Genomic DNA, 13,752 nt, shown 5'->3' with positions numbered 1-13,752 from the left:
TTGCTCCACGTGTTCCCAGAGATTGCTCGCAGAGAAATCTCTGGGCCACTGAGTGGATGCATCGTGCCGGAACAGCATGTATCTCCGATTCTGCGTTACTCAAAGGATCCCTTCAGTCAGCCCTGGGGCCCGAACAAGGCAGAGTCTCCTAGACACATTCCATCCTTCTGCCCAGGACCCTGACCCTGGCCCCGGCCCCCGGCCTCTCCCTCCTCTACGGCTTTCCTGGTCTCCTCCTAGCCTTTCCTCCCCGCCACTTCCATGACATTTCCTTCCCCGGAAAACCAACGACTGGTCCTGTGGCCGTGAACAGCGGCCAGGCTCGGGAACTCAGAGGGAAGGAGACCAGAGGCCAAGTTCAAGGAGCATGTGACTTGCTGTAATCCCGCCCGTCAGGGCATGAGCCCTCATACGACCCTGTTGACTGGCTGGCTGGCAGAGAGCTATGCAGGGACCGGCACATGTGGGAGCAGAGATATTCCTGGGTCTCACAACCCCCACTAAGAGTTCTGAGAAGCAAGAAGTCAGTAATATTCCTTCTGGATGGCCCAGTTCTTGGACCTGTCAACAGTGGGCACCCCCACCCAACTTCCCAGGCCTCTTCGTAGCATCACACCAGGCCCCCATCTCCTCAGAGTGGGCCCGGCTCCCAGCTCGTGAAAAGACGAGTTGCTGACACATCAGCATCAAGAACCCCATCCGCTCTCTCTCCTCCACTTCCCTCTCAGCCTGCCCACCCCCATCCGTACACAGATGGCAGAAGCACCAGGCTTTCTGTCCGCAAACCTTCAGCGTTTATTTGGGACGTGACCTTCACAGCAGCATGTGTGGAACAATGGATAGTTTTCAGCTTAGTAGACAGCAAAAAATATAATATATATATAATATATTTATATAATTATGTTTAAATACTTATAAAGAATAACTAACCTCATTAGTACTAAAGGGAGACTACACAATGACAAGGAGAGAGCCAGCTGAGCGTAGGTGAGTGCTGACCGGTGGCAATTCGACCAGACTGTGTATGAAGAGCGTGTCCCTGGCCACTCCCCTCCTAGTGTTTTGGTGCTGGTGTACAATGCGGGGGGTGGGGCAGACGAGGGGGTAGGGTGCCCAGAGGGGCGTAGGCAGGACTTGAGAGTGGAGTCGGGTGGGACATAAATGTGGGAGGAAGGTCCTTGTACACCAATCCCATTTCCCCTTATACTTTTAATCAATTGCCTCTTGGAAGAAAACTCTGCCTATGATTCTTCCCTACGTGAGCTACCTGCTGTGACAGGTGGCACCTAGAAGCGTCCCCCGCATTCCTGACACGCTTCCTCGCACTCTTTCTCCATCTCGTGACCTTCCTTCTTCCTTCACCTCGGGTTCCTTCTGTGGAGGCCCCCCTTTCTTCCGGCCCCCGGGGCAGCTACTGATTCTCTTCCGCCTTGGGGTCTCGGCAGGTGCACTCGTCCGAGTCACAGTCCGCGGCGAACGGGATGACCTGGGGGGTCAAAGGAAAGACGAAGTGACCCACTTTTGTGCCAAGCAGCACACGTCCCCTGCTGGGTGCCAGAGGAAGTGGGGAGTTCTGTGTGAATATCACAACACTTGCACACCGGGTCGTGGCGGGCAAGGCGAGCCTTCCTCACCCACTCACTCCATTTAGAAGGCAGGGAGGACAACAGTAACTACCCCAGAGGATGCTGGTGTGGTTTGAATAAGATAATGGGCATCAAACACATATTTCTAGGCACCTGTAACTCCTGTTACCACTACTTCTAATATTACCAATAATGTCTAAAACTACTGTTGTTCATGTTCTTGTTGCATTACTATTGTCCCCAAATCCCTGTAAAGTAGGTAAGATGAATGCTAGCATTTTCACAGAGAAGGCCAAGCGAAGGTGGGTGTCTTAACTCAAGGTCATGACTTAGCTCAAGGTCATGACATACCATCTGAAAAACCAAGGCGCAGGAGCCCAGCTCCGTGACTCCTACTCCCTGATGTTCCAGAATAATAGGGTCAGCTCGGCCATCTTCATAAGCATGAGCTTTTGCCTTCCTTGAACCAAGGATATACTCCGGCTCAGTACACTGCACCTCTCTACCCCTTGTTTGTGGCCGGACTGCTCTCTTGCTATGCGATCTCTCCTTCACACCAGAGGTACTCCCAAAGAGTCCGCGTTGTTTGCACGGCCACCAACAGGTGCAGATACTCTGGGGAAGTCCATAACTAGCTTCAGAGGTTGGGACATTTGGGACACATGATGTAAATGTGGCAGAGATTCTTCCCTTCAGGCATGGACAATCAGCGAGATAAAAATAGATATGTTTTAATAGTCTAAGTATACTGGACAGAAATACCATCTCTTGCATATTTCTGATTTATCAAATTGGCCAACTGGCATTGAATATCTTTGGAGCACTTGGTTTTTTTTTTTTTTTAATCCACATTATTGCAAAAGTTCAGCCCGTTGAATTTTTTAGGTTTAGTTTAAGCATCCCTGCTAATTTAATAGAACCCAGAGCCACAGGAGTGAAAGGCAGCGAGGGAAGGGCTGCTGTTCGGGACGCGGTCCAGGGAGCGCTCCAGGTAGCGTGGGGTGGCCACTCAACATGTGCTTGCAATGTGCTTGAGAGGATTACTGCTTTGATGATGAAGATTAATAACTGGATGTTACTTCACTGGCAATCCCGCTTCCCCAAGGGGCGGAGGCCATTATTCTCTGTCTCCGGAGATGTGTCTTGGACAGTAAGCAGGTGTCCAAGCGCTTTCAGGAGCAAGCGCTACAGCTTTTCTGAAGGACTTAACTGGACTGACGACTAGAGAGTTAGTATTCTTTAAGACTCTATCCTAAAAACCACAACCCTGAATCCTGTTGCTTCAGAAAGCCTAATATTTGTTCATTGCAACTCCCTCTTCTTGGCTGCTGAGTGAAAAACAACTATGGCACAGCCAAGAGAGCTAGCCAAGGCCCCTGCCGGGACTCCTGGGGCTGCCGCCCTCCCCCCACCCCACCCCAGGCGCCATCACTTACCTTCTTGGAGGAGAGGGTGGAAGAGCAGCAGTCACCCCCATCGTAATGGCAGTAGGCCCGATTGTTGATCGTGTCACACCAACCATCTGCTTGGAAAGGCTGGCAAGGAGGTGGGAGTTTAGTGTCTTAGTCCAGCTGCACGGGTCTCCCACTCAGCCCCACCCCCAACCTAATCTGCGGAACTCAGGGGGTATCACGGGAGAGCACCCAAGGGGCAGGACACAACGGACTTCACATTCTCAAGAGGCTGAAGTCTCAAGATGAGACCACTGGACCTAAGGAATGATCAACTTTCACCTGTGGCACCTGCTCCTGGCCCACCTGAGGGTCCAGAAGGGCTCATCTGAACTCTCTGATGAACTGTTTCATACTCTTGCAATAATAGACCCTTATGCCATGTAGGTTACAAAACAGCTTCACACATGTTAGCTCTTGATCACCAGGAAAACACCTGTTCATCAGGCAGGGTTGGCTTTAAAAGTTCTATGCTATCAGTGAGGAAAGAAACAAGTGCGTTTAGATGACAAAAATTGCCTTGGGCCGCACAGTAGGGCTTGGGATTGGGAGTCATGTGTCTTGACTTTTTTGTGCTTCTCACAGATTAAGGGCCATAACTCCCCCTCTTCTCCTGCTACTCATATGTAGAGACCCAAGTAGTCCTGGGGTGCTATGAAGACTCAAATGATGTCTGTCCAGAATGCAGTGGTCCCGGCGTTTGGGACACCAGTACTGGAGCAGAGATGGTCCCACACGCACAACCACCTGTACACGGCGGCGAGACACAGGGGCAGAGCAGAGAAAGCTAAACTCTTTCTACTCGGCCTACCACTGCGAGTTCACAGGAACCGAAGTTGGGAAGGAGCCCAGGCCAAACCAGAGTTAATGGAGTGTTTCACCCCAAAAGGGAATGCACGATAAGAATAGCAACAAGCGGTTAAAACAGCTCAGCAGCCCCGATCACTGTTTCTCTAGAATCACTCCTGGAGGGAAACGGTGGCCTACAGCATCCTGGAGGGCCTGGCAGCCAGCCCACCCACCCATCACTGAGCTCTCCTCATCCTGAGCGAGGCCCGAGGGCAAAGCCTCCGGAAGCATCTCGTGGTCAGACTCTTTGGGCCACAAGATGGTCATCAGACTCCTGAGTTCTGAGGCCACTTTCCAGTTTACAGGTTCCAATCACTTTCTCTCCCCCAACCTTCTTAAATATCAAATAGAAGGGCCGTTCCCTATTTTGCTGCACTTTGATGAGACAGATCACTAAACTAAAAAAAAAAAAAAAGATGGTCAATTATTTTCAGCAATTGAGCGACATCAGAATGCACTCATCCAAGATATTACTTCAGCGTTTTGATCTCTTCTGTGGGGTCCTGAGGTCATCTGAGCATCATTCCAGATGTGTCCCCATTTGCCAATCACTGGAAAGCTGCTACTGGTGGGTTGGGACTCAACAGCTGTCGCCCAGCTGCGCAACAAGGTCAGCAGACAGCAGGAAGTGAAAACAAACTCTGTTTTCAACATGGGCCTCGCTGGGATGAAAACAATTCCAAGATGAGCATTTGTCTCTGACCCTGGGGCCGGGTACTCCGAGTCTGCCGAGCTTGGAGTGAGCGACACAGTCAGGCCCTGGGTCCACCACTGCAGCCGAGCAATGGGGCTCAAAGTACAGCGAGCTGCAGCCTTAACACCTCACAATGCCCATGGGTCCACCCAGGAGAACCACAGACACCTCCTGAGATTCCCCCACTCCGAACTTTCTCTTCCTTTCTCAAGTGTTTGCAGTACATTTCCTCATAGAACATGGCATCTGTTCCCCTTCCTCCAACCCCGCCTGACTCGTGGGCACAATTGGCTCTTTCTTTTTCCAGCAATCATCCATAAAAAAGACCACCTGAGATGCGTTTCATATTTATACATATATATACACACACACATACACACATATCATATATATATATACACACATGTATATGTATGTATGTATATGTATGTATATGTTATAGTTTCAGTATGGAGGATTAAAGGGAGCATTAAAGAGCTTTCTTTTCATAAGAACAACTTCAGCATGTGGATGGATTAATAAAGAATGCCAGGACTCTTTCTTTCCAAAGTTCTCCCCCAAGCATGGCTTCTGGCTTCAAGAACACTCGGGAAGCAACATTGAAAAGAGAAAAAGGTCAGGTGACCTCCTCTAGCTCCCGCTGGACTTCTGTTGCAACAGCCCAGACCTGCTTCCTAGAAGCTGCCTCTTTCCTGCTCCTAAAGGGTCATCTGGGAAGAGAAGGGAGTTTATAAAAAAAAAAGGAGCAGGAATACCGAGTCCCTAATTTACTATACACCTATTAGAATTGCTCCTCCCCCAACCTGCCAGAAAACAACGTCCCCACCCGAAACAAACAGAGGCTCCTATGGCAACACAGTCCTGGGGAGCTTGCAATGGAAAAAAATAGGAAGGGAAAGTGACTAATTGATTCCCAAGCTTTTTTAAGTGTCTGAAGGCTGGATGGAGACCAGGAGATCTAAATCTCAGGAACTGAAAGGTGTCAGACTGGGACGTCACTCCTTCCCAAAAGAGGCTTTCCCGAGGGAGAGCACGAGGCCTGGTTGCTCTGCACAGTGTGACTGTCATGTATCCCTCCTCTGTCCCATCACACGAGAAACAGTGTATTTTTCAAATGCACTTTTGAAAAAAAAATGACTTTAGAAGCCACTTTTTTTTATTTTAACCATTTTTGACAACAGAAAAAAACAAAACTTTATAAAATGTCTATTTCCCAGACAACTTCAAATAACTTATAGAATACAAAGTCATCAACATGAATGCTACATGCACGCATGTGCACACACACACACACACACACACACAGCTTCCTGTGCCATTTACCTCTGAGCCTGACTCAAGCTTCTAAGAATACTTAAATCGCTCAGTCTGAGAGAGTCTGGGTTGCTCTTCTTGTGACGTCCGAGCTGGGTGATGCTATTTTGATTATTACTGGAAGGCTTTTCTCGCCAGTGCTCCGTGCTTGCCGCGTTCCAGGAGAGGCGGCGGCCCAACGAAGGGCAGTGTGGACCCGAAGGATTACCCGGAGGAAGGGTGCCTGCCCATCTGTCCCCCTGCATGGCTTTGGAAACGTCTCATGAGCCAAGATCGGTTTTCTTTTCACTATGTTATCTGGTGAGAATTGTATAAGGTTTTTTGGGGGAATCAGCCATGGAGATGGTAGCCCTGTCTGCTGACCACAGATGTGGTCACTTCACTGCTTTGATCAGTGTACACTCTTTATCCCACACCCACAGCTGCCAGGTACTGTTAAAGGGACACGTAAATAAAGAAAGCCTGGCTGCAACCCCGAAGGGAGCCCACCAGAAGCACCTGTCGCTCAAACACCTGATGAGGGCTAGCCCGGACTGGTGGGCAGAAGAGAAGTCCCTGATCCAGATGTGAGGGGAGGGGACCTGTGTGAGCTTTCAGGGGTGGACTCTACATTGAGCCCTTGTGGGGGACACTTACAACTGGGCGGCCGAGACAGAAGGAGGAGCCTGAGAAAAGTGTCAGGGGAGAAGAGGGTGAACCCAGAGCGGCAAGTGGTCCCAGACTGTGAGCACAGGACCCGCCCTCAGGCGGAGCTCCTCCAACTTTGATTGGCTGAGAATACGTCTACTACCCGAATTAGATTAAGAACATTTTATTTTGCCCTGGCTGGTTGGCTCAGTGGATAGAATGTCGGCCCAGCATGCAAGCATCCCAGGTTTGATCCCCAGTCAGGGCACACATGAGAAGTGACCATCTGCTTCTCTTCCCCTCCCCCTTCTCTCCCTCTTCCCTTCTTTTAGCCATTGACTTGATTGGTTTGAGCATCAGCCCCAGGCACTGAGGATAGTTCAGTTGGTCCAAGCATTGGCCTCAGGAGCTGAGGATAGCTCGATTGATTCAAGCATTGGCCCCAGATGGGGGTTGCTGGGTGGATCCTGGTTGGGGCACATGTGGGAGTCTGTCTCTCTATCTCCCTTCCCGTCACTTAAAAATAAATAAAAATTAAAATAAAAACACAAAAAACAAAGAACATTTTTTTATTCTACAGCTTGAAACAAAACTCATGACCCAGTGATGTTTTAGAAAGATTAGTATGGGCTTTCTACCCTACAGGTTGGGACCTCACCCAGAAGTGACCATATCCCCCAGAGAAAGTCACGGGGCAGAATCCTGACCAGCACCGGGAAGAGGGTTGTCCACCGGGAGAAGAGGTCACCAAGTGTTTGCCTGAGGCTCTAACGCTCTTCCTTTCTTCCATATCATTTCCCACTGAAACCCTCCACGGGAATGACATATCAGCCCACACCTGTTTCTTCGTCCTGATTAGGCTGCACCGGGCCTGGTGCTGCATCCCAGAGAGCCCTGGTTGCAGAGAAAAGCTCTGGCTAAAAGTGTACTAATTTTCCATGTGAGTGCTAATTTTCTCTTCGACTCTCCACTGTGTGGTGACCTCTGGCCTGATTCTCACCTCCTTTCGCGGTATGGCCCTGCCCACTGCGTCCATGCTGCCCGGGCTCACTGCAGAGCTCTCTTAGAATCCCAGGGGCCCCTCAGGGACCCCGATGGCCAGAATGCTACTTGCTAATTTTTTTTTAAGTACCTTAGATACATGAAATTCTAAGGCTGAGTGGAGCCTTGAAGACCCTTTAGTACAAAACTCTCATTTTAGTAACAATGACCTGGAGCCTTAAGAAGGTGAGCTGTCATGCTGGCAAGGCTAGTTAGTGGCAGCCCAGGAAACAGAGCCCAAGTCTCTTGATTCTTGATCTGATGTTCTTGCTACTATACCAGGCTCCCACGACTGGAAAATTTCATTAGTCTTTTAATTTTTTAAGAATTTTCCCATTGATTTGACAGAGAGAGAGAAGAAGGAAGGGGGAGAAGGGGGACACAGAGAGAGAGAACCATTAACTCGCTGTTCCGCTTAGTTCCATTTACTGTAGTTGTGCGCTCAGTGATTGCATCCCCTACATGCCCTGACTGGGGATCGAACTTACGACCTCAGTGCATTGGGATGATGCTTTATCCACTGAGCCACCTAAGCAGGGCGAGTCCTTTAATTTATTGGGAATGCAGGGTCACCTAAATTTCCTTGGCACCTCTATAAAAAGAGCTTGGGTGCAGAGGCATTGATAATGAGGTAAACCCAGAGTTCCAACACAGAAACCAAGAAAAGGCCATATATATATAAAATCTCAGTTCCCCTGGACTCTCACAACTTAGTCTCCAGTTTTCTCAGTCGCGGGTCCAAGTTTATCCCGAAAAAGCCACCTGTAACTGTAGCTCCCTCCAGCCCTGGGGCTTGGTATGCCCAGCGATGCCTAGAGGCTGGTTTCCTGCGGAGGATGCAGCTTCCCTCCCATCAGCAGATGCCTGCCATGCGGAAGCATTTCTGGCCCCAGAATTCTAGCACCAAGAGTGCTTCTCCTCCTCGCTGCTGGCATTGGAGGGAAGAGGAAACGAAGCCATCCCACTCCTCCCTGTTCACCCCTTGGAGTGGGAGGTGCCAATGAGCTCACATCTGTGCATTTGTGACAATCTTCTTGGAAAATGTAAAATTAAAACAGGCAGACATTGTGAGGGGGATTGAGCAGGAAGAGTTTCTTATATACAACGTCCTCTGGAAAACCTTATCCGGCTTCCCAGACCCTGAGGGCTCTCCCTGCCTCCGTGTTGCTATGGTAAGTGTAATTCATATCTACATTATAAAACCTAATGCTCTCAATGCACAATCAAGGGCCCACAGTCCAAGTATCTTCCTAGTCCCAGAGACTAGTCTGGTGCCAATGCACAGTAGGGTCTCAACAAATAAACACATATGATGAAGGCTAAGTATATTTCCTTAGCACACTTAATAACCAGGTCTTCCTGCTCATTACTTCCCTAGTCTAGAAAATTGACCAGGCATGTGGCTTTATAAGAATTATATAACTTAGCCCTGGCTGAATGGCTCAATTGGTTAGAGCAGGGGTAGTCAACCTTTGTATACCTACCACCCACTTTTGTATCTCTGTTAGTAGTAAAATTTCCTAACCGCCCACCGGTTCCACAGTAATGGTGATTTATAAAGTAGGGAAGTAACTTTACTTTATAAAATTTATAAAGCAGAGTTACAGCAAGTTAAAGCATTAATAATAATTACTTACCAAGTACTTTATGTCAGATTTTCGCTAAGTTTGGCAGAATAAATCTTTATAAAACAACTTACTATAGTTAAATCTATCTTTTTATTTATACTTTGGTTGCTCTGCTACTGCCCACCATAAAAGCTGGACCGTCCACTAGTGGGCGGTAGGGACCAGGTTGACTACCACTGGGTTAGAGGGACTTCCCGATGTGCAGGGGTTGCTGGTTCTATCCCCAGTCACGACACATACAAAAACAGATCAATGTTTCTCTTTCTCTCTCTCTAAAAATCAATCAATAAATTTTTTTTTTTAAATCACATAACTTAAACTCAAATCCAGCTAGCTGTAAAGGGCATGTAGTCCCTTTCCTTTTCTTAATATAAACAGTAACACTATAGTCAGATGTTGCAGTTGAGACAGATTTTATATATAGTTATCCCAACAGGTGTAGTATTGATGTATGTTCATTTCTGAGTGGGAAGAGATAGTCGACTATATCATTTAAAAGTTCTTCTTTTATAAATAACCCAAAAATGTGGGATCAAATTTAACAATACCCTCTCAGTTCTACAGCCGGGATATTAAGAAGAGAAGGAAGTTACCGGAGCCCAAGACAAGAAGCTGAAAACCAGATCAGACTTAAAGAAGGCAGAGAAACCATGGCTGTCCTAGGAATGTCTGCAAATACAGATCATCTGGTGGGTGGGTGATAACAGCCAACAGGGAATAGGGGCCTAGGTCTGGGGCCTCTGCACAGCGGAGAACTTGTGAGTGACTCTGTTACTGGGGCCTCTGCACAGCGGAGAACTTGTGAGTGACTCTGTTACTGGGGCCTCTGCACAGCGGAGAACTTGTGAGTGACTCTGTTACTGGGGCCTCTGCACAGCGGAGAACTTGTGAGTGACTCTGTTACTGGGACCTCTGCACAGCGGAGAACTTGTGAGTGACTCTGTTACTGGGGCCTCTGCACAGCGGAGAACTTGTGAGTGACTCTGCTAATATTTTAAGATGACCCTGTTTGTGAGGACTGATATGCAACGACATAGTCTTATGGCTCGCTTGGGAACAAGAGGTTTGCTCTTGCCTACCAGCTCTGAGGTCTGCATGATTCAAATCCAGGCCTTGGCCGAGTCACTGATCGCTAAGACATTAAGGCACTGCTGAATGATCAGCTAGTGGTGGAAACTGCAAAGAATACCTCCTTGAAGGTCGGATATGCTCTACAAGTAATGGGTATAAGCAAGATGTAGCTGAAAGAAAGGCAGTGAAGACACAGTCTGTTGGATGTGCAGAGAGAAGCAGCCCTGGGAGGTAGCTGTCAGAGGGCAGGGGTGTGGGATCGAGTCTTGTGGACTACTGTGCTTTGCTGGACCATGTGAGGTCATCCAGTTTCTGTGGAGGGCTTCAAACCTCTGCCTGTGCAACCCACAGACCCTCAGAAAAGGAAAAGAAAAGAGAAAAAAAGAAAATCAGATGTGTCCCTTCGTGGGGTCTGAAAGAAAAGCCTGGTGACAACCAGAGTATCTTATCTGACACCAACAAACATCGTCTAGGGACAGATGTCACCAAAAGGTGCGAAAATGAATCCTTTCCAAGAGAAACAGCTGGGGCACACAGAGATCGAGAAATCACAGCAAACAAAATAAGGTCAAAGGACTTCTTTAACACGCGATATTTTCATCTGCTTCAAGGTGCCCAGAGCAGAAGAGCTCCAGCTTGGGACAATCATCAGGGCCGCAAGGATGGTGACAGGGGCATGGGATAGGGTGTCAGATGAACCTACGCCCAGACGTCAGCTCTGCCTCACCTGACGGCTGGACTCTGAACGAACGAGGTTCTGGTTCCCTTCGGCAGCAGCATCCCCGTTTGAGGATGCGGCCCACAGCTACCTTGCGGGGCTGTTGTAAGGAACACATATGCGTAGATGGAGGCTGAATACTCAGTCAGTGCTCAGTTCTATGGAGGCACCAGGAACATGGCCCCTGCTTTTGAAGTTGTGGATGTCCGAGCTCCCCCCATGGAGATTGGTCAGGAAAGATGTCAGGATCCGTCCACTAGCACGTCAGAGTCAGGGCCATCGGTGCCCTGGCCCCGGCAAGCCTACTGCCCATTGGTCTCACCACCAACGCTCCCGGCAGAGTCACGACAGGCGACGAGCGGGAAGGGCCTGGAACTCGGAAAAGCAGAGTAGGGGAGAGGCCCGCTGGCCTCTGGACATCGGGGCTGTCCTCAAAACTGGCAGCAGACGCGGGCATCCTGGCCTCTGAGAAACCCCAGACCGTCACCGACACCCTTGCCCTGACAGTGCTGCGGGCGAACAGGGTGGCGAGAGGACTCTCTGGGACTGGCTCCTCGGCCAACAACAACCTCCCACGGTCCAGTCCTCCGGCTGCGGACCGGGGCCACTCTCTCCACCTGCCTCACCCACACACCAACCCGCTTCCCCGCGCTGCCTGGCCTCTTGGCTGGACGGCCCAACGTGGCCCGGAGCCCCTCATCCAGCCCAGAGGGCGGTGGGGGATGCAAAGCCCCCCAAACAGTGAGGATGGGCTGGGGGCATACATGTGGGGGCTGCATTTATCTGCACCAGCTAACTGGAGCCGGCCTACACTACAGTGTTTCAAGGCCAGAGATACAGACTTTGACACGAGAGGCTTGAACTCTGCCGGGGCGATGGGAGCAAGGACACTTCTGCTTTGTTCCCCTTATTGTCCCTGTCCCCTTCCCTCAGCTGTGAGGCCCCCGAGGCAGGACGATGCCCGACATACCCCAGTAGTTGCTTAGTGACTCTGCTGAGTGAGACGCCCCGGTCCCGTCGCCTGTGTGAACTGAGGAGGCAGATGGCTCTTGCTTTCCGCCAAGGTAAGATACCTCTCCTCTGTCGTGATCCCTGCCTGCCCAGGCATCTGTTCTCACCACCAATGACTCTCCCTGACACAGCACTGGGGAGAGCTTAGCCTGATCCTTCCAGAGTCACTAACAGTAGGCTCTGCAAGAACCCAACTTAAAGATTCAGAGGAATGAGACAGGCCAGATTCCAGGCCACCACGGGCACCTTGCCGAGCAGGTGGGACCTGCTGCCTGGCCGCTGGCCACCTCTGGAGGTGGCCACTCACCCAGGGCCTCCTTTCCTGGCCCCCGGCCAAGACCACAACTCACAGGAGTGGGTTGCTAAAGCTGCTCAGGCTGTTCACGAGCTCACACAGCCCTGGGAGGTGGGGGACACAAGAGGATGAGGAAGGAGAGGTCAGAGTGGACACCTGCGCTGGTGGAAAGGCAGAGTGTTGGTCCCCATAGATGGCCCAGGGCAGCTGTGGGAGTCCTGCTCTGACTTTGAGCCTCCGCTTCCCTCGTCCCCGGCTCCCGGCTCCTTGGCCAGCCCGCAGTCCGTGGGAGGTCGAGATCGGCCTGAGGAGCCCCTGCCACGTGCGCTCGCAGCCACCCCGTGCCCCCTACACACACGCTCATGCCAGGCAGCTCAGCATTTCTTGGCTCCCCGGGCCTGCCCATGGAGGGTGACTGGGAATGCAGACTGTGGGAGGAAGTGACAATATTCATTGTTTGGATTAAATATTTTTCTTGGCTCTTCTGCTGTTTGCTGAGTGTATTATTTTTTTTTCTGCCCCATTCTCTTTCATTCTTTCCCCTCTGCCTCCTCACACACCCCTTCTCATTTTCTCCCTCGACAATCAAGCACACAGAGGCACTTCGAGGAGAACTCAGACTCCTCGTGCAGGAAGTGCGGGTGTAGGACATCGAAGTCACTCACAAGGCCATTCTAAAGCTTTAACCACTCTGCACAGAGATGTTTCACTTTGGGGCAAATCTATGCTGCTCTGAGTTTCCATACATATTCACAGGACTATCTCACAGTACTTCTTTTCTCTCATATACATATGGAATGTGTGTGTGTATGTATATATATATGTATATGTATATATATGCATGCATACACACGTACACATAAATATGGTACATAAATGATATGTGCTTTTCACGTACAAAATCTATGCTATAATAATATATACTTATATTGTAGTTATATAGCATTAAAATACATGTTTTTATTTTAAGCAGATACACACATATGAATACAATTTCTCTGGAAGCTCCAGGCATCAGAAATAAAGCTAAAGGCAAAAATACTTCTACACCCCCATGCGATCACATAGAAGCAAGACACTGCTTCTACTCCACACCTGGCATCTGCTGTGCATGAGGCAGAGCTCCAAGGTCTGTACTCCCGACCCGCGGGGGCCTCCCCATCACCCAGGGAGGCAGGTCTGGTCATCACGCCCATTTCACAGAGGAAAGGAAACGAGGACCAGAGCCGTTACAGAATCTGTCTGAAGCAGAGATGCAGAGCCTGCACCCAGTGATCCACCCTCTCTCCCTACAGCCACGAGCGTGAAATAGCCACTTCCGTTTGAGGAAAAGTCAATGCCACAGACATCCAGGAGAAGTGTTCTTGTCCAGGAAATTTAGCTTTAAAGCATTTCCTGTGAGCATGACATGGGGCTGGATGCTGGAATCCTGGATGTTCAGTCAGCCCACAGTGAGTGTGACCCTAT

At 49.8% G+C, this 13,752-nt stretch overlaps 1 protein-coding gene across 1 annotated transcript in view; it reads right to left on the bottom strand.

Moving 5' to 3' along the window:
- Window positions 1–806: 806 nt before the first annotated feature.
- PAPPA2 (pappalysin 2) overlaps window positions 807–13,752 on the bottom strand; it is a 210,646-nt gene continuing 197,700 nt past the window's right edge. Inside the window, exons 21-22 of the mRNA XM_066261210.1 lie at window positions 3,023–3,121; window positions 807–1,486 (exon numbers count right to left, since the gene is read on the bottom strand). Coding sequence (XP_066117307.1) covers window positions 1,412–1,486; window positions 3,023–3,121 — 174 coding nt within the window. The 3' untranslated portion in view covers window positions 807–1,411. The remainder of the gene's footprint in view (window positions 1,487–3,022; window positions 3,122–13,752) is intronic.

Source organism: Saccopteryx bilineata, chromosome 2 (assembly GCF_036850765.1).
Source record: "Saccopteryx bilineata isolate mSacBil1 chromosome 2, mSacBil1_pri_phased_curated, whole genome shotgun sequence".
NCBI classification, from domain to species: domain Eukaryota; kingdom Metazoa; phylum Chordata; class Mammalia; order Chiroptera; family Emballonuridae; genus Saccopteryx; species Saccopteryx bilineata.
Note: the sequence above shows the minus strand (reverse complement) of the source record. Positions and strands in the feature narration are given on the sequence as shown.